At 35.5% G+C, this 22,568-nt stretch overlaps 1 protein-coding gene across 1 annotated transcript in view; it reads right to left on the bottom strand.

The window, feature by feature from the left end:
• Nucleotides 1-22,568, bottom strand: part of LOC117230729 (suppressor of lurcher protein 1) — a 524,767-nt gene that overhangs the window by 273,179 nt on the left and 229,020 nt on the right. The window contains exons 7-8 of the mRNA XM_033488449.1: nucleotides 9,578-9,789; nucleotides 7,950-8,027 (exon numbers count right to left, since the gene is read on the bottom strand). Of these exons, the coding sequence (XP_033344340.1) occupies nucleotides 7,950-8,027; nucleotides 9,578-9,789 (290 nt within the window). The remainder of the gene's footprint in view (nucleotides 1-7,949; nucleotides 8,028-9,577; nucleotides 9,790-22,568) is intronic.

Below are 22,568 nucleotides of genomic sequence, written 5' to 3'. Positions count from 1 at the left end.
TCGGAAGTTGGATGTATCAACAATGCGTGTATTTATTGGGATTTTCATGCGTTACGCCGAATGAATGTTTAAGTAATTTCATCAGTACAGAGGCAATCTTTTTTCACGAAAAGAATTTTCGTATCGTACAACAGAATCCATCCCAACGAAATTGGTAAATATCGTGTGCAATAATTCCGTAGCTTATTTAAACTGAAATGTCTTCTATATTCCTATAACTGGCCGGACCGCTGAATTTACCTTCAATAGCATTACCGGCATAGTGAATTAAATTCATTTATTTTAGACGAAATCATGGAAGAACCTATAATTGATAAAAATTATCGTATGAAATATTCCTTTTTAGTATTCATTCTCGCGTTTAATTATGTAACATGTACACGTATGTCAAATATATCTGTTCGATACACCATCAAAGCCACGACTCTAATTAAAAGCTTCCAAATAAATCTCAAAGAGAATTTGTCATATTTAAATTCAGTAGGCATAATGACTGCTTAATCGCTTTAGATCAAATTCTTTTGCGCAAATCGTAAGACACAATTTTTACTGCCTATCTTTTGTATTTGGAAAGTGATTGTAAAACTTCTGTATTTGAACGTTTTGTACAGAATGCTCGCTACGTAGCAAATTCTTTAGTCGGAGTTCCAATTTGTCAGCATTTAACCGTCATAAACGTCCTCGTGAAAAATACACGCTGATCAGCTTCGTTTTAAAGCAAACTTATATGAGAGTATACATCTAATAGAGAAACTTTTTATCAACTTGAACGAGAAAGAGAAAGTGTTTTCTGATGCAAAGCCAGGCGTAAAATAAGCCGGAAACAAAGTTACGTCATTGGAAAAGTTAACATCCTACGAAATGGCATATGTAGTAGTTCCGGAGTGCAGCCACTCCGGCGAGAAAATTGCAGAATTTCGATCCATCATTTCTCTTGATCTTATTTGGATTTTTCTTTTTTCTTTTTTTTCTTTTTTTTTTTTAGCGCAACTAGCCGTTTCGTTTCCACGCCTCCAAGTAAAACGTCATCAGAATTTACCGTCTCCTGTTCCGCTTTATCTGCCAGATACGTTATTTCTGCGACGGCGTAATTCGTATATACGTTTAGCAGAGCATTACCGGTGTCTACGAGCGTTATTTATTGCTTATTCCTTTCAGTCCACAGCAAAACAGTTGTATACGAGGAACCGTAAACTGATCCTAAATGTACAACAATATTGCGTCGCAGCCGCGAACGCCACGCCGCGATTCTCCCACTCATTCTAGCTGAGAAAATTGGAAAACTTGTCCATTTTAGTCCGATGGAACAAGTTTGCCTATCTATTTATCCGCGTAATTAATTTCGTTGGTAATTACTTTATCGAGACGGCCTTTTCAGTTTCATCGTTCAAGGGGATATTGAAAGAATGCATGCAAATTCAAGCTACAACTATGTAAAATGTTGTAACGGAATTAACGGTATGGTATGATATGATTTTTTTAATGCTGATCGTAAAATGTTTCCAGCCTTTGAATAACACACAATATTCTGCCTAAATTTGGAAACTGAAATCATTTTACATTTAAAAAAGACATTTCGAATGATACCTTAAGCTTAAACGTTGTAGAGGATTCGGTGATAACCGCGCTTAGTGAACAAATTTTTCCATTGTTTAAGTACGATTATTATTTTAACTATGTGTACGTATCTACACCGTAGGAGTTTACTCATTTACATTCAATTCACGTTACGTTCAATCGAATGTACGCATTCTGTATATATAGAACAATATTTGACCCTCATTGAATTGCTAGCATTGTAAATGCTCATGTGTAATATGGACGAGCTCATATGTACAAAGAAAATAATTTGATCAAAGTATCGAGAATGGCTGTTTCCATCGTAAATGTAAAGTCAAGTTTGTATGTAATAACTGTCAAACATTTGCATCGCTTAATTTCAACAAGCCTTTATCTATATTAATTATTTTTCTATAAATATTTATGTAAATTTTAATGATAATGGTGGTTAATTCCTGTCCAGCGGTATTTGTAACATATATCGGTAATTTTGAATACACTCGTCCGTAAAATTTGATTATTTTGTTACGAACCTTTCGATTATTCTGCTTTTCTGTTTGAATATAGATTTAGAAATTACACTTATCGTATTATCGTCCAATAGAATTACAGAATTGATCGTTGCTATTTATTTCCCGCGAAATGAATGTCACAATTTTTATTTCATAATGGAACATATTTTGTTCTGCCATTCGAATACAGAGATTTTCAATTGAACACGTCGATCGGAACGTTTCAGCGATACGATTCAATCGCGGCCCACCATTTCCACGGTAAAGATAAAAAAAACAAGCAATACCTCAAACATTCTTCACCGATACGTCGTTCCCCTTTCAATTTTAAAAGGCTCTCAAGACTCCACGGAACCTTTTCAAAACGAGCGCGTGCCATTACAGGCGGGAGAAAAAGGCCAAAGAAACTCAAGACTTCGGTGATTTTCCATAGCTCGAACCCCGATCAATTTCGTCACGAGATCATAAAATATTTTCGGAAATTGAGCTGGCAACGATATCGCGCAATAATACAGAGGGAAAAGTTCGGAGAACGTTAAAGCAGGGCGTACGCGTTTCATCGTAGCAATTACTATTCCCTCGTTCAGAGGAATTCTCCTTATGTGGTCGAGAGTTTTTTCGCTTACCCGCGTCGAAAGAAACTTTATCACGTACTTACATTTTTACACCTACTTACAGTTTATCACTCATATTTGTACACTGCCGCCACGAAGTATACTTCTATTCTTAATAAACCTTTGATATCCGACATTGATATCTAAATTATGGATTTTAAGTCGGCCGCATTTTTAAAGAAGATCGTTAACGTATTAGCAGCTGCCTCTATCCTACAAGATACCAAGTCAAACGGGTTATTACGATGTAACTCATCCATAACGTTTGCCAATGTCGAGCAAAACATAATACTTAAGATTTTTCACCGAGGACGTATACATTACACGAAAGGCCTCTATGAATGTTCGAATATTTGCGTGAGCCACTGTATACTTATGAGCGACAGTGTACATCCAGTGCTGTGCAGGTGCTCCGATAATTTAGAGCACTTACCGGCGGGTGTAGAGCATACGAAAGTAGGTTCAGTATATAAGAGCATGCAGATACATCACGTACCTTGTTTTACGGTTACACCTAAGTATCGTGAAGAGGGTTAGAAGGGGGTAAGGGTGCGGTAGTGCAAAGGCTTTCCACGCAGCAAACTTCTCAACGGAGCTAAGTCCCGAACACACTCGGGATACTGTTGTGCTGATAAAGGTTACCATTGCGCGCGTTCATGAGACTTCGTTGGTGTTGTTGCACCCCGTATTGCGCAGGATAGATTTACATTGGTAAACACTGTCACCCGGGGACCGTGTACAAATTGAGATTAAAGTTAAGCCGGCTCGAATATTGGAATTATTCGTCCTGCCGGATTAATCGAGATCAATTAAAGGGCATTGGACTTAGGTAATGGTCACCAGTAACCATTTCTATAGATACAGTTTCGACGAACGTAAACGATCGCGAGAAACGTTGAGGAAACTGCTAAAACTTTACTCTTTGTCACATATGGAACAGTATTGTACGACATACGGTTGCTTTAACTTCGTAAATCGAACGTTCATCTACGCTAATTCTATGGGTCAGGGAACATTCGCTTATTTAGTTAATTCACTAGCATCCTTATTTACTATAGTTAGTTATCTTTAACTTAGCATCAAACTTCTTTCTACGAATTACGAGACGTTTCTTATGATTTCTGACACTACAAATTCTGGAAATTATATTCCAGTTGGAAGATAGCAAGGTTATCTGCTAGAGAAGATGGCCAATCATTTTGACTGTAACTTTTCTCATTTTAGGCGTAGTTTTAAAAATATGTATAATAACAGTATTTCGAAACATTGCCGTTGAATACTTTTTCATTGAATCAAATTCAATAATTTTTGTCATTAATTTCAGGATCAATGGATTGCTTTTTAGTGAAATGTTGAACGTACTGTACAACTGTAAATATTAACGATCAGTTGCCCTATATATATATAATTTTCGGGGACAAGAGTAATTAACGTATTTTATTTCAAATTTCATGCATGATGAATTGATACATATTATATCACAAAGATGATATAATGATTTCAAGTGATTGCGAGATGAATTTATTTTAATAAAGTATAATTTATTTGTTTGCTTATGTTCTGCCATACTTCGCGCAAATTAGAAATCAAATACGATTGTGCGGTAATTTTTAAAATGATATATCGATTGATCGAACCAATATATTACATTTTATATGCAGAATAATTTAATAAAAATGCGAAATAAAAAGAAAATCAAATTTATGCGAAAAACAACGACACCTGAGATTTGAATGTTAATTACTTATTAAACAGAATGATCACGTGATTGGGTAGTCTTATTTTATTGCCACTGAACAGAAAAAGGAGGATATCATTTTCGCATGAGTGAAATATCGCATATTATGTAATTTTTTACAAATAACACCGTATATTCTATTTTTATAGATAGCTGAAATTCTCAGGGCATTCTACGTAAAAAAAGAATTGGGAGTATTAGAAAGATTATTTAATTAAAAATTCCTGAAGCAGCTGAAACGCTTCGTGGAAACGTACATCGTTCCTGGAACGCAATGAAGAAGCGTGTCAGAAATCTTTTTTAATAAAGATATTTACATAAAATATCTCATAAATTAATCATGCCAGTTTACCTGAATAATGTTTTATACAGAATAACGAAATGTATGAAAGATAGTAGCAGACAATAGAACGCATATGGATCATTACATCCGCAATAAAACATGACCGTAGCAAGAAGTTTCCTTTCAGTCTTTTTAGTATAACATTTTCTCTTATTGCAACGAGAAACTGATACGAATTGCATGCTGTAACATCAATAGCATAGATGTTGTTTTCAACAAATGGATATATATGGTTCCACAGGGTGTAATTCTCCATAAAACAGACAAATGGAGTATAAAGAATAAAAACTTTTTAAATGTGCTTTCGTTTTCGAAAAAATTGATTTTTCAAACATACGTTTACGTTATATGAGCTATCGATATCCACCGGAACACAAGCATACTTCGTACAATTTCGAAATCGACTTTCTCGAAAACGATATCACGATGACTTTCGATTCTTTGAAATCGTTAATGTTTTTTTTAGATCGTCAATTTTTAATTTTTTTTATACATATCTATCATGTATCGCACGGTAGTTAAGAGGGAGAATTATGAAACTCGGAAACGTTTGAAGTTTGCAAACTGTGCTTCCACTTTCTTTACCTGCTGTTTGTTTGGAGAACAATGTAAAATAAGCATCGAATTGCGATACACAAGAAGAAAGGAAATATCAGCTGCTATGCGCGAATATCGATACGAACGTCAAAGTGAAGACTGGCGAACTCGTATACAAAGGCTGGATCACCTTGTACTTGTCAACCGAATAATTTAGTTTAGTGCTTCTGCTCATAACCCGGGGAACTAGTTTTCATGAAAAAGATATAAAGTTCGTCTCTCCTTCGAGCTTTCAGGACGCGCGTTACACGCGGCTGATGACTCCGAAAGTACACACAACTTGCAAAGTTTATGCGACTCAGCCGGTGAAGTTATATTCGAAGAACTCCCGGAGAAATCATATCGCAGCGAGTATCAACCGTGTTGTTCGAGACATCAAAATAATCTGTTTGAACAACAGAAACAGTACCTATGCGCCGCTATTACGTTTGCTTTTCTTCGTCCGTAGAAAACTTTCCGGATAAAGTGAAATTTTACATCGGACATCGAGGTTTCGTTGCTTCTGTACTTCGATTTATACATGTTTTATGCATGTCAATATCGTATATATCGTAGCGCGAAGTGTTTTTTCTACACACTACGATTTTATTGAAAAAATATTGGATCTTTTATACTGGTAAAATAGGGTATATTCAAACTAAGCAATTTTTACTCTTTGTTTCCAATTTGTTTACAAGGAACAATCTCCAAATCAATAATAATTGATATTCCGATAAACGAGATTTTACTATACGAATGCGTGTCCCTTGATATTAATTTGATTTTAAATAAACAAGTACGTAGAATAATGTGAATATAATACGTCGGATCCAAATCAATGTATCGCCAACTGTAATTATTCATCTGTACATGATTTATATATTGTTCAATTATTTTGTGCCTGATACCATGTAAATTGATATTGATACACATGTCCAGCTACTAAATACCAGACATTAGATAAATTTCGACGGATCATGAATTAATAATTATCGCTCGCCATTAATATAATTAGAGGAATGATCAATTATAAAATCGATAAGTACGATTTACCAGTTATTCAACGTATAATTCTATTTGCCTATGTCTTGTTCATTTTTTCGAAAATTATTATCTGTGAATTGTAACAGGCTAACGAATGACAAAGATTATGCAAATAAATGATATGTTAGTATACAATACGTATCGTATAACATGTGCACCACATACGATAGACTAATTGGCAAGTTGATAGGTATTTTGGATTTAGTTACATTACCATTCCACAAGCGAGAGAAATTTTGGATTGCTGGAATGTTCCGGACCATTTAACTTTACAAGACACATTTCTCTCAGTGAGAGCTGATTTTCTGCTGAACCGCTTTCTAGATTTCGACTATTAAAACTTTTACTACCTAGCACAAATGGTAGAAGGGATAAAGCAAGTTCGAATGAAAAAAGCACGTAATAACAATGACTTTAAGAATGTACGAATAATAGGAATTGTAACGAACGGTTTGATATAGCCAACAATTTAGATTAACATAGATCATTTCCTATGATGTTTCAAGATTTATATACCGAGAAGAATAAAGATCACAGTTTTAACTAATTTACTGAATATCTTTGTATTGGGTTGGCAACTAAGTGATTGAGGATTTTGTCATTTGACGCAATCACTTAGTTGCCAACGCAATAAATATTTGTGCAAGATTGGACTAATTATAGCTCTTAATATACTATTACATGTAGTAGTAACTAAATTAATCTACGCGACTGTATATTATATTTATATGCTTACCTTGCATTTAATTAACTGCATAACTCTGACGTCTCTATATTCAAAACATTCATCGTACTTACGTGACGTACATAATTAAAACAAATTCCCTATAAAATGTGAATTTACGACACTTTCAAGATTCTCAGTATTCCAAATATGAAAATATAAATTACAATAGATTACAGCTTCTACTTCCCTATTTATCGAACTCAAAATATAAAAATTACTAATGTCTATAACAACAATTGCGAACGTTAAATTGATAATTATTATCAAATTACTATCGTAATCATGTTCGTGCGTATCAATAGCACCACAACTCGAAATAATTCAGAGAGATTGCAAGATCATCGGAACCATGAAAGGGGCAGAGGTGACGCAAATAATATTTGCCCATTGTTTCCCAAAGTCTATTTTTTTTACTAACGTTATATGTATGGTAAATAGTTTCTTAGAAGCTTCCAAATAGCTTTTCGCTTTTACTGAAAAACTTATTCGAGTTGTCTCACTTGCAAGGTACACGTACAATATAAAAGAAAAAAAAAAAACGATCCTAAAATGTCAATTAAAATCTCCTCAAAACCGTCTCATTTACTTTAGTCGTCTGATAATACATTTATATTTTTTCAATCTGGGCTATCGAAACAACCAACCGTGCTAATAAATCGGCACTCCTTACTTTTCCATGCTCAAGCATATATCTTGTCCGTCGTTTCTATGAATCCTTCGGATTATCTCCGAAGTAGTCACTTACCGACTGAATACTATAGGGCGATAATCGGATAAATGGAAAATTATTGATTGAGAGGGATAATAAATCGACGACATAGAGTGATATACTTACTGGTAGCGCTGACAGCCGGTCCGATGACCGAGTGCTTGGGGTTACCGGTAACGGCCCCTGGGACGACCTTGTCCGGCTCTGAAATACATTATTGTAATTATCCTCGGAATATACAGTGCCGTTAATTACAGTTGGGAGTCGCGTATGCGAATGGAACATGGCCAATCTACCTTAGCAAACGGTCCCCATTCATGATTTATTACCTCATAAATAGTCAACCGGGCAAACCATCCTTATTCCGCTCGCAATTTCGTTTACGACGCGCGGGAAAACCTTCATTAATCATGCGATCGTTATAAAAATTATTATCAACAAAATTCGACAATGTCTTCATTTAACGAAGGGAACAACAAGACAAGTGAAGCGACAGAGAAACCGGCGTCGATGTCAAAAGGTCGTTAATTAATTTGACCGCGATTAACATGTCAGTAACGCGTAAGGAGGTTGAACCAACAAGGGATACCAATGTTATCGTCCGCGTAATAACGAATTTATGCAAATAGACTGTCGCACCGATAACACGTTCCAAGGAGGTGGCAGATTTCGTGCTTCGTTGGTATTTCTCGAACGAGAGCAGCTTACAGAAATTATCTAAAGGGTTAGCAATTGGGTGGATAAATGAAAAGTTAAAGAGCAGTTTAACCAAAGCTCTGCTTTACGGTATGTCGGAAAGCTGAGAATTCTGCTTTACCGATAGGGCGAACGTAAGGGTTGAAAGCTTCTCGCAAGTTCTGCTTCGAAGCGCTTTCGCGTTTGATCTCAGCGACACTCCTCGTGGAGCTTGCAAAACGATTACTCTGATGAATCTATGATACCGACGACAGAGACTGCAGAGTATCGAATTTGACAACACTTGTTTAATAATGTTTCGTGTTTATCTATTTCTAAAGCCGAGAATTATCCGTTCTCAAAAACTTAAAACTCAGGGGTATTGTTATTCAGTCAGTTTTGTTATTACGTTAAATTTTATTGTATAATCTGCTTTACCATTTCCAGTTAACCGCGATACATAAATCATGAATTATCATAGAAAAAGTTCGAGCGACGATAAATATGAATGAAACTATTTTCCCAGGATTTTTCAACAGAAACGCATTTTATTTCTATTGCATAGCATTCATCAAACAGAAGAACGATTATTCCGTAGAATGTTATTGCAACTTCTGATTCTGATTAAGATTAATAGGTAGCCGTAACTTTTTACAGTCGAGAAAAGATTTTCGCCATTCGTCATTTAGAAACCACAAACTTGCTTAACACTGGTGAAACGAACTTCGCAGAAATTTCGAACAATCTGAGATGTCAGCCACGGAATCACCGTAAATTTCGACTGCAAAAGTTGAGAAACACGAGTGAACCGGGCGTCGATTAAACCACGGAAATTGATGCATGAAAAATGAACGAGTTCTGGTAATGACAGAAAATTCCAGAGAGTTGATTGCAATTCTACGATGACAATTCGTACGCTAATGATTCCTTAAGACTTTGGCTTTCAGCGACTGCAGCTCGAAGCTTTTGATTATTCAAACAACACGGTATGACGGAAATTCAGATGGAATCGAGGGGAAGAGATGGTTTATATCGGTGGATTTTCATAATGTCAGGAAACAGTGTCTTTCGTTACCCACCAGGATGCGGCGCATCGTCCAATGGCTGGAATTGGAACATCGCCTTGAAACCCTGGCCCGGCCACTCGGAATTAGCGACGAACTCGACGTACAGGTCTGACCCGGTGCTGAGTACTTCCACTTCCGTTCCTTGGTTGCAGAGCACAGCTATTGTGGGCGCCCCTGAATCCGTACCGTCGTGCACCCTGATTAAATCCGCTCTATTCAGGCAACTGTAACAGAATACCTTTCGTTAAAAGCAACTTATTGGTATGTTATCCTATATCGTGAATAACCAAACCAAAAGTTGAGTGATTCATTTCGTCCCTGGCAACGCGACGCGTATAACGTGTCTATGTCATGAAGCGATACATATCGCCGAATAACGCAATTTTCTTACGATAATAAGAAACTTGTTGCTTTGACATGTTATTGGTTTGCGTAAAAGAAGCAGCGAGGATTTTTTCCTGCGAGCTTCAATCGTTAATTCGTTAGGTACTTTCCACGATTTTTCTTTAATCGATTCCGATCTATTCGCATCATTTCTGTCTCGACTGTTGCCGCGTCGACGACGATGTGGCTTGCGATTTATCTTATTTATTTCATGGCTTCTAGATGTATTCAATTTGGGTAATTCGACGTCTTTGGGAGTGGAGGCCGAATGCTAAATCGATTGTTATGTAAATTCGAACGTTTCTCGTGGATGTCGCGACCACAGGGAATTGAAAGTAAAATCGAACGAGAAATCTTTTCTGATGTGACCCGTTGTAACGAGATATCCGTGTACGCGTAACGATTGAAACTGGGAAAGGTGCAACTCTAGCGTTTCTATGAAGATAAAAGTTTTTAGAGTGCAATGAAAAATTTCAAAGTTTCGTATAAATCGTGAAATGAAACGAAGCGACATTCGCTCCGTATACCTTTGCCGCTCTTCCTCTTAATTAAATGTTTGTATTACGATTTGACAGCTTTCACATGGCAGTAAAAATACGAGAAGAAACGTAGTATAAAATACGTAGCACGAATCGTTAATTTTGGAGAAGCATAAAAGTGAAAAAAAAAACATTAATTTTATTTCGTTTTTACCGAAATGTTTTATCGTAAAATATATTGGTATTAAGTTAGTTTCTCTAGAGGCCACAATTTATTAAATTTTACAATTATCGTAAAGTGTGAAAATTAGGGTTAATATATTAAAATACGATAGATTATTTAAATACTTTAACTCGGAGTGGTCGGTAGAAATGTTGGAAGGAATTTAAGAGTTCAATTAAATTCTCGTTTAAAAATAATTTAAGAGTTACGTTCTATGTAGAACGTCCTGTCCTGAAGCGTTTCTATTACAACTGTACAGAATCACCATCCTTATCATCATTTACTTTTCCGTTTTTTAACATTTCAAATTAATTAATCCACGTTGTAACTCGCGTTTGCTTCAAACTACGTCCGGTTTGTGAGAAAATTGAATCTTATGTAACTAACTCTCATTCGAAAAATAATAGATTTTAATCTCGAGATACGATTACAGAAATACCGAGATTAACTTTCTCTAAAAAAATTCTATTTTGTAAAACAATCAAAATAAGGCCCACTATGAACATGTTATTTTCGAATCCATTATTCAAGAAAATATAAGTAAAATTTCCGAGTAGTATAAAAGCGACCGAGCAAAAATAACTGGATCAATAAAGTTAGAAGGCCCATATTCGTTAACGGGAGATAGTTAATCCCTTCAAAGTTTTCACTTATCCGCAACAAGATTTATGCGTGAACACGGTTTTTACAGTGAACATGTTTTACGGTGAACATCGGCGGTACACGATACGAAATTTCTTAGAGCGCTCGTGATAAGATAAGTTTCATGGTTTGGTACAATTTGGTACTATAACAAACACGATTATAGTAAATTTAATGCTGTACATCTAGATATATTGTGGTTTCTATTAGCAAAATGTATAAATAGACTGGCGCTTTTATACATTTATGACAAATCTGGAAGTACAAAATTGCACATTAAAATGAGAAAATATATAAAATAGCCAAAGTATAGTGCTTCCTATAATACTATAATAATATAATAATAAATATTCAACATAAATATAATGATATATAAATCAATTTTCTACCAAGGCTCGAACCTTGTAATTATATTCCCAAAAATATGAATTTGCATAAAAATCCATAGTCTATATATACAGGGTGGTTAGTAACTGGTGGTACAAGCGGAAAGGGGTTGATTCTACGCGAAAAAAGAAGTCAAAAATATAGAATAAAAATTTTTCGTTCGAGGCTTTGTTTTCGAAAAAATCGACTTTGAATCTTCGCTCGGTACGCGTGCGGTACGTTATAACGGATCTCACTGTAGATCGTTGTCTCGATGGAAAAATTAAAAAAAAGAAAAAAATTAAAAAAAAAATTTTATTCTATATTTTCGACTTCTTTTTTCGCGTAGAATCACCCCCTTTCCGCTTATACCACCAGTTACCAACCACCCTGTATATATATTTATATAATACATAACATAATATAATATAATATAATATATATAATTCGCATGGTAACCAACACTTCAGAAGACGCGAAATACCTCGTCCATTCATCGACACGTTCGCGCAGTTTAAGAAGAACCCCCAAGGTCGATTCTTGGCTTAAATACGTACTATATGTTCCTCGAGATGTGCCCTTCAACGGAGGTGAGATAATTTACCTTCGAGTGACTCGGCTCGTTGCGAGATCTCGTGGAAAAAGGTGCAGAAACTGAGACAGAGAACAAGTGGTGGACGAAAAGATACAGAGAGGTTGGAAGAAGAGAAAGAGAGAGTCGAGGTCGACGTCAAGGGTTTTAGACGAGAAGAGTTAAAGGTGAAACTGCAAAGATACTACAATGACAAAAGGAACGTCGCGTCGGTGAAAACGGGGATCGTTGGCGTAGGCCAGAAAACACGACGGAAACGACCAAAGGAATGGGACGACAAAGAAAGAAATACGAGAACAGTCTTCCATCAATAGTCGACGATTCTCTTTATAGGTATACGTGAACTACTTTGCCCAATCGAATGGAAGAGAATTACACCTCACGGTAACGGGGTCGGCTCCTCGAAGCGCGTTAAGCCAACGGAGAGTCGGTGATTCGATCGATTTAAGGCCTTGATCGATGATGACCGCTGGATAACCTTATTACCTGCATGGGTTAAGCAATTACGCTGGCAGAGAAAGATTATCGTCCAAAGAGCCAGAGATTAAAGAGTATGCCCGTCTTTTCGCTGCTTTCGTCTGACGTCTTCGTTTGCAGGGAGTATGGTATACGCAAATACACTCCCGTTTAAAAGTCATAGGGCGTCTCTACTATTATTAGCAGCTTTTCGATATTTCTGTACGTATTTTTGCGTATTTTTAGTCAAATACGTATTTTTTAGTCAAATTGTTGATACGTTGGTATATATTTTATTTATCGCGTAAACTATCAAATTAGGTGAATAATTATAATAAAATTCGTTTATAATTTTTTTCAATTTTGGGCGAGATATAGTAATTGTCTCGCGACTCTTGAGATTCATATAGTTAAATAAAAATTATACAAATTAATAATAGTATATTTTTGGCTTTCCGTGAACTCAGCTATTTGACCACTAAAATATCGAATTGTTCCAGTTGATTTTTAATACGCAAAGAAAGATTTTATGAGTAGAATATATCTTCAACTGTATACTTATATTCTCAATTTTCATAAATAATCACCCCATCTAGTTGCTCCATTGAATTAATTTCATAATTTTAGTTACTATCAGCATCTAGATAAAAATTTATTTTTTAACACTCGTAGCTTTGATATAAACGTACTCCGTATATTTGCCGTGAGATTTTTATATCAACACCATTAAACTTTCGAAAATAGAAAGTATCGGCGAATTTGTTAACATTTCTAGATATGTTTGACGGTCATCGCCATATTTCATCACGCTCGTGAAACATGGTGCTGTTTTTGCGAGACCTGTGATTTTTGCGGTCACAGATTGCTCTGCCACGTGGTGAAGATTCCACGTAGCGTATCCGTGCCTGGAACTGTAACAAAACTTGCTTGATGAATCGACGCAAAAAAGCTCATAGGCGGCATTCCTAAATTTCTGCCGTATTTGTCACTGAAACGCGATTTTCGCTTTTCTTTACATAGCAATACACGCACCCTCCTAATTTTCCTTTTCAGATCAGAACATTCTTCGGTATTCTCCCATATTACCTACAGGATTAATATACGTTCCCACTCGGAAATTTTAAGACAATTATTATATTTACTTAAAAAGTGGATAAATTACGTAACGTAAAAAAATCGAATAAGAACTTGATATCGTCTTAAAAGTCTTACACTGCGTTATCTAAAACGATAATTTTTTGCTGGATATTAATCGTTAATTATTCTTGGATACTTGAAGAAGGAACATGTCTCGAACAGATTCCATGAATGGAAAACGTTCCATTCATAGTTTCGAACAATGCACCACTCACGCGATGCATAACAACGCGAGGTTTCGTTATCCTGGTTTCAGATCAGGATAAGTATATTGAAAAATGGTACGAAGATTCCAGAGTTTTATTTACGCTGATAATATTCAACGATGCATAGTCTCGTACTAGGAAATTCAGGTATTCCAGTGACTGGATATCTCTAACGCCACCGACCACGTTAAAACTGCACAGATGTCGACTTCCTACCGTGCGCACCAACGCGAAGTTCGCATGGAAGAACGCGGAGTACAAGGTCCACTTCTTTTACACAGGAGATCGTATTTTTGCGAGAATAAGAAAAGGGGAGGTCAACCGTGGCGATGGCTAAGAGAGAAGACTGAACTGGTGCATTAATGTCGGTGCATACCTAAGATCGGAGGATTTCAAGCGCGATAGAACTTCAACTATAAAACTCACGTTATATTAATCAATTATATTACTTACGTTATATTATGTCATTTAAATGGTTGTTTTAAAACGTTACATAATACGCAAGATTTTTAGTCTATTTCACATTGGTCAAATATGAAAAGGATCTGAAAATATATATGGAAGTTGTAAGGCATTTACTGGAAGCACTTACTGAATACTCTTCGCGAAGATCACCAAATTATTCCTTACGTTAAATGAGCCACAAGTCACAATATGTATTGAGGCGCTGTATACTAATTTTTCACGAACAATAAGTGTACGTCTATAATAAACGTCATGTAACTTGTATGTACAATTTCGGATTTGTTTCAAATTTCACTATTATTATCACGATAGTCGTGTCTCATTACAATGCCAATTAAATTGCAAAAAGCTTCCTACCATACATTCATACGATACGATAAAAGTTCCTTACGATGTATTCGTAAAAAAATTGTCTGTTCGAATACGTTCGCGAACCATTGGATATTTTTGCAAATACTTTGGAACTGCGAAAGTCGAATAAGAAGCGATACACACTATCTCCTACGAATTGTGAGAAATACTCAGAAATGGGTGTATCAAGTGGCTGACAGAGAGGAGTCTCCTAGTATCCATCAGCACCATTCAGCGTAATATCCGAGTGCGTCTGACAGTGCGGCTTAACGCTGATATATCGAAACATTTCTCAAGGGTCTTCCTCGCTTTTAGCAAGTTTTACCACGACCTTCGCGGTAAACGTTATCGAGCGCAAGATTAATTAATAGCACGCGCCCACTTCTCTCCCTGGTGTTCGTTTTGCTTGCTCGGAACGGATCGTTCAACTAACCATTGAATTAATCATTCTTCCAGCTTCTTACGCTCATCTGACTTGCGCCAACGTGCTTTGAAACTTAAATTAGTCGTAAACAGATGAGTATCAGAAAGTTAGCAACTATGATCACGATGTTGCTTTCTTTTTGAAAATAATATCCACTTCACTGAGAAAAGCCTGTGTCGTATAACGACTCGATCTTTGTGCTGTGCTTTTTTTCATTTTTAGTTAAAATTTCGTTGGAGGTTATTTATATAGTATTTAAGTATTAGTTTCGATATACACTTTGTTCCTTTAAACATCCTAAATTCCGAATCAATGATAGTTACTATTCCTTTCACTGTTGCGTCCATTCGCCGAATCGTACATAATTTTCAAAGGAAAGTAAATTTTTAGAATCTTATAGCCTTCAACAACGTTTAAGTCGAAATAAAAACGAAGCAAAGAGCAAGATTTTCAAAATTATTTACCAGTTATTAGTTTAAAAAATACGAATGCTTTTATCGCTGGCTGGACGTTCCAACGGTAAATTTCACAATGCTACATTTAATAATGTCAGACTGAGTACCATTCGTTCAAAAAATACGGGCAAACTGAAAACGAAGCATCAGCTAATTGGACCATACAGTTATTATTAAAAGTGCGTGGAAACGCGAACAGTGAGAAAGCAAATAATGTAGTTGTTTCAGCAGAAACGGAACGAAGTTAATTGATTCAACGAAAAGTGGATCGAAATCAATTATCCTTTGTTGGGAAATGTTTATTCTGAGAATTAAAAAACGAAAGCTCATAACGTTGGGATATTAGGGCGGTTTGCGAAACATGGAAAAAATATGCACCTCGTTGCGAACTAATATTTGAGAGCCACAAATTTCACCGTCGCAGTAATTACAGGTTTTTATAGCTTGCAGCTTGAATCGGTCGTGAATCAACGTGCTCTCCGATATAAGCAAAATGAAGGCACAAAACACCCGTAAAACACTGACATTTTAACGGCATCAGGAGTTCAGAGGAATTTCGAAATAATTGATTTCTTTATAGCAATTTTCTACCAACTGTATATAATAAGTAATTACCTTGCAGGAAGTGGTTGTTGAACGTTTTATAGAACATATTATACTTGTTCGGATGAGGTTCTCGTCGAAAGTTGCGCCATAACCGATATATTGTAATCGGGTTATTTTTGAACTATAATAATTTGAAGTCGAAATTGCTTAAATTACTTGACCTCACGGTATCTCTATTTATATTTGCTACTTTACGAAAGACCCAGGAAAAATACAGAATGGAAGTTGCAATTAATTAATCTAAAAAGCCTACTCGTATCATTATGTGCCGTCTATGATCCAGCAATATGAGCTGAAGATTAATAGGAGAGTTAACAGGAAGAGGGTCTGGAACTTTGGTTTCTTGAAATTAATTTTGATATTCGAATAGTATGATATCGCTATCATTTTCCTTCTTCCCTTTTTTAAGCTTTTTAAAGTCTAGAAAAATCAAACTATGCGTACTTTTATCAGGTGGCAGAGAAGAATTCTAAAAAAAAAGAAAAAAAAATAGAAAATACGACTTCGTAAGAACGAAAGCAAAAGGTTCAGAAGCTCAAAGGTCGATGACGAAATGAAATTAGGTAGCTCGATACTGAATTAGGACGGAATTCAAGGATTTATCAAGGATTAACTCCTGCACGCTGCAGCTGCAAGTCTCTGGGCAAGTCTCTCGTTTCCCAAGTCGACCCCACCATCACCATTTTCAGCTCTAAGTCTTCGTGCACAGAGGAACTTTATGTGGGTTAAGTAGAATCATGGTCCGTGTCACGCTCAAAGGATTTAGGAGTCAGGCGTAGTCGGCGCTGCAGGATTTAAAAAAAAAGAGGAGAATTTTCCCGTAAAGAAGTACGTTTCCCGTCGCTGCAACTACCTATTGTGGTAAGGTTAATAACGACTAATGGTTAAAGCACCGCGTTAAATTCGTACGTTTTTACGGCTACTTCTAAATCTTTCCAGAAAGAACTAAAGCCCGATTGAACATCCGATAAATTTTTTCATTTAACACGACCGCAGGTATGTCATTCCGTAAGTTGAATTAAAAGTTAATGTTTGTTCGGCAAAGAACGAAATTATTCATTTGTACGTGTACCATTTCAAATGTTTTCTATTATTGATTTCAATTAATTTAAATAATTCGAAAACAGACTGTATAAAATAATAGATCAATTTCTGAAATTAATTGGATTCGTTTAGAATCCACGCAACGTAAAAATATTAATTGATACGTACTTAAAAATATTGATTGATTAATTCGTACATATACCGAGTGATAGAAAATTTTACGCCGCGATCATTGTAGCGTGATTCTATATCTCGTTATGGATCGATGGAGATTTGTTAAGAAAAGGTGTCGCATAAAACTGACCTTGACTCTGAAATTCCAGATCAAATTTTTTTGCTTGCATTGTATTTTACTGGTCGCGAGCGACGATTTTCTCAAAGGTACCATTCGGTCGGAAACTCAACCGTTCTCTTGAAAAATGGAGTTGAAGCTTCAATAGCTCTTGCAGCTGTTTTATTTACAATGAGCTTTTACTTCATAGTCAGATGCAGGTTAAGTAGCCGTGTCGTCTCTGATAATTTACTGCTGCTCGTAAATAATACCCTAGTAGCGTATGTTGTTCTGTTGCTGATACGCGCACCATCAACAGTCTAGTGTTATGATGCGAATTGGTTACATTTGAACGACATACGACGCAAGTAGCTAATAGTTTCCCTCTCAGTTTACTGCCACACGCGGTAGTGAAGTTTTAGGTTCTCGTTGGTACCAGTATACGCGATATTCTTGATTAGCAAATTGTTGGCCTAACTGCTGGAAATCGCGTCAATCTGGAATTTCTATTTAATCGAAAGTTATACTTTAGTTACAGTTTAATAGCCCTCTATTATCCCTCATCAAATTTCTATGAATTTCTCGAGCTAATGCGTAGCTTTCTTCTGCTTCGTCGATAATACGCAACTTATATTGTACATTTTCTTCGTAAACATATTCATATTGTAAGTAAAACAGTTCCTTTGACAGGGATGGTTCTCTCGTGACGAGTAGAGTGTGATGCAAACGAAAAAGAATTTGGCCCTGAATTTCAGAGTCAATGTCAATTTCGTGGCACCTTTTTTTTAACAAAACCCCACCGATCCTGATGTGATAATTGGGGCGACGTATAATTTCCTTCCACCCTGTACATAATAATTACAATTCATAATTAATTGAAACAGATATTCGATATTGCGGTAATTGTTTCATGCGTCTATCGTACATTCGCGTACAAGTATCACATATATTTATTTTATAAATTGAAACACACGTCGATAACTATTATCGAGTTATCTACTGAACGTTTTGCGCATTCGATAACGTGATTTGAGCAGACTCAAATAGAGTCACGGAATATCTAAAACAGAACAAAAAGAACATGAAAAGATCAAATACATACCATATATACGTGTAAGGAGTTTGAAACAAATTTAATTATAAGCAGCTTCGATGTGAATATATAGAACAAAATCGATTTATCGAGACAAAGGCGAGTGAACGAGTCTCTTTGCCATTCTATCGCGATAGAAAATGTTTGCGCACAGTTACAAACATCGCAAAATATCACTTCATAAGGAAAATTACGGTTTTCCTTCAAAATAGTAATTTCACCCAATTGATATTTCCCTTTTGATTGGTAAAACTGCTGTTAATTATATAGTTGCTTTCTACAAAAGACGTATTCTAATTAGTTTAAAGCTAGATAAATATTATAAAGTAAGATACAGAGGAAAGATTATATCTTAACCTATAAGGAAAGTAAAGTATTAATTTTATTGCTGGGATTCTCAAATACTTCAGTTGAAACGACGCTGTTTTAGAAATTCTATCTGAATTTAGCTCTTTCCACTTGAACCTTCTTTTGGTATATTTTCCTTGGATCTACGTTCTGATCTTGGTTTCTGTTTTACTTAAAATTTAATTATCAACCACAGAAATCGTTCTTTTAAGTTCTATTCTTTATTTTATAGGAAAATACAGCACGGACTCTCCAGGTATCTTGTAACTTCCATATATATTTTCACATTCGGTTCAAACTTCATTTTAGCGCCAATGAAATTTCAAAACGTTTTGTATAAATTGCACAATATGCGTACATAATATTGTTATGGCACGTAATTGTACGAATAATTTTGCGAGCTGCTGTACGTAAATTACCCTACAGTGCAGTTAGGCCAGTTTCACTTATCACACGAGTCTTGGTGAACCGATCGTATATCGAACTAATATATGATGCACATTATCGCTGTCCTAGGAAGGACTTCGGTTAGACAGACCAAGAAAGAGATGGTCAGGATGAGGAGAACGAATCCGTCCGAGGAAACGAAAGGGGCGGAGAGACAAAGAAGAATATCAGACCGTTTCTATTCTCGCAGGACTTCTCTTGCGAATGTTCGCCAGCTGGCAGAGTCAGTTTTAGATGGCTTTATATCAAACTTCCACGACACCAATGATGACGTCTACATAGACGTAGTTATTATCGCTGGTTTGCAAACACTGGAATGAGTTTGTTTGATTAGTTTAGCGGCTCATTTAAGTTTACCCTTAACTCTTGTACTCAATCGAGCAAATAATCGAAAATAAAACACAGTAGCTACAAAAAGTATTTTCACGGCGTTCTTCGTATACTAATTAATTAAGACCAAGTATATTAAATTCGGCATTCTTCGGTAGTGTCTTCGTACGAGGGTAAAAATTTGAAATTTTATTATGAAAATCAGATGTAGAACGCTTCGTTGAAATATAAAAGTACGTATGTGTCGATACTTTTTCTAGCCACTGTAAGTATGATAAAAATGGTCTTGTACAAATTCCACTATAGTTCAATATTTTACTGAATGTCGCGTGAATGTAGTAATCGTTTTTCTTCTTGTTATTTCTGTATCGTAACATACAGTTTTTCAGTATTTCAACAATGTTTCAAATGCAGTAAATGATAGGGCACTAGTTTAATACGCACGTAACAGAAAATATCACGCAACAAATATCTCAACAATTTCGAATCTCTCTTTCTGTTTACATATTTTTATCTATCCGTGCAAACGTTTGGAAAAAATCACTCGCTGGTCGTGCGTCATGGTTTTACTTAGCTTCACGGCTTTTTACTTTCCTCTTGTTTAGATCCTATTAAAGTTTAAACAAACGATCGAACGAAAAAAAATATTAATCCAGGGAAGTTTATCGCGCACGGAAATCTCCATTGCGTGTTTAATCCACCTAAAGTCGTATCCCTCTCCCCTGTTACGAAGTTTGACATACCATCGAACTACGACCGAATACAATGTTGCCGGGGAAAACTTTTAAATAGAAAAGTTCGGTCCGAACGTTCACGATCTTGTGCCGCCGCTCGTTATCGTGCCTCGTTAACTCGTAAACGTTAATAACCGACAGGCGTCGTAATTCACAATTAGCGTAATAGAAGCGCGACAGCGTGGCTTCATGCAGGAATGGACGCTTTAAAAAATTTATCAAATACTTCTGCAAAGCGGCACATATGAAATCTTCATGAATATCGCATCTGGCTTCGTAATTATAGCGTCAGAGGAGAAAGCGATATCTAGTATTTCTTTCTTCGTTGGAAAAAAGGGGATTATGCTTGGTCACAGATTTGCATTTTGATGGTAGTATTAAGAATTAATAGCTACTGTGGATAGACAGCAATTCGATGGCAATTCGATCGCGTGATGGTATAGAAAGATAATATACATAAACATACGAAATAAAATTTTAAAGTTATAGATATATGCGTAATATAAACTTCAAGTTACAAATTATACAGAATTAAGTCGTTCGATTCTTCGATAGTTAGAAAATTTAGATATCGTCTAGTCCTTCATTATCCTCCTGGAACGATAATTCGATTTAACTTCGATCATTCATGAATATGCGAGACTAGCTTTAATTAACAAATCAAACATTGATCAAACAAATTAAGCATCAACATTGATGGAAAAATAAAATTTGCAAGAGCAATTATGGCTTTCAAAGAATAATTATTTACTTGGTATAGTCAGAAATTTGAAAAATTGGATTGTCAGAAATTTATGAAATATCTTTAAAAAAAAAAAGAAAAAAATGGTGAAATTTAAAAAATTAAAGAGAGAGAAGAATCGTCCTATATTCCAAAAATGGAAATTTCAAGAGGGATATAAATGGAAACATGGAAAACAATGAAAACAGCACATAAACACGCGAGTAAACAGGCACGAATTATTGGCATTAATATTTAATCGGGGTGCAATGAATTTGATTATCTTCAATAATGCAAAAACCAAAGCAGACCTTCGTTTCACGTAACAGTTAACATTCGACTAATGAAGATATTTTACGATTAATAACAAAATACATACATATATGAAAATTACTCGGTTCAATAATCCTTTCACGGTAATAATATGTAATTACCTTTATTAATAGCTCAAACAAAGTGATCAACGAAATTAACAAATTCATTATGTCAAGATTGAAAGCGCTCAAAACTTTTCCGATCGCTTCCTGCGAGATATCAGAAGCAAATTATTTCGCGTTGAATTATCATAAATTTGATAATAAATTAAATCATTTGAAAGTCATAAAATATACGTAGACACGCAATAACGTTCATAAGGCATTGATTTAGAAAACTATAACCCTTCATTTACGTTGTTCAAACCTTACGTTTATATTTTAAGCCATGTTTGCAATACATTTTCTAAATTCGAACTTATGACAAAAATCACTTACAAATATCCCGATAATTTCTATAATAATCCCGCAAATTACTCTTTTTTTAGCTTCTTTTTTCTAACAGTTGAATATCGGAATTACTTATCGAAAATTTAAGGTTCGGTATCGTGCACGGGTTATTAATTTGAAGCTTTGGCAGAATGAAATTTCACACGAGCCAACCTAACGCGTATATTCTGACCTGCTGTCATTTTCTATACCGACAAATTCACGTAAAGCATTTGAAACCTAACTACTCTCTGATTTCCCATGCTGCTATAATTTTTAAGGATCGATATAATATTCCAGTCGAACGTTTGTAAATACAATAACATGGTAATATGTAAATATTAATCTATCATTTGTAGACCAATTAGTATTTATTACAGTAATCTGTAATTTGTAAATAGTAATTTGTAATTTATAAATACAACAATACATATCCACGTGTAAATAGTAAATTCTAATTTTATTATCTCCCTGTTTCAAAAACTT

This window comes from Bombus vosnesenskii, unplaced genomic scaffold (genome assembly GCF_011952255.1).
Source record: "Bombus vosnesenskii isolate JDL3184/JDL3185 unplaced genomic scaffold, Bvos_JDL3184-5_v1.1 scf7180000013267, whole genome shotgun sequence".
Taxonomy (NCBI): Eukaryota; Metazoa; Arthropoda; class Insecta; order Hymenoptera; family Apidae; genus Bombus; species Bombus vosnesenskii.
Note: the sequence above shows the minus strand (reverse complement) of the source record. Positions and strands in the feature narration are given on the sequence as shown.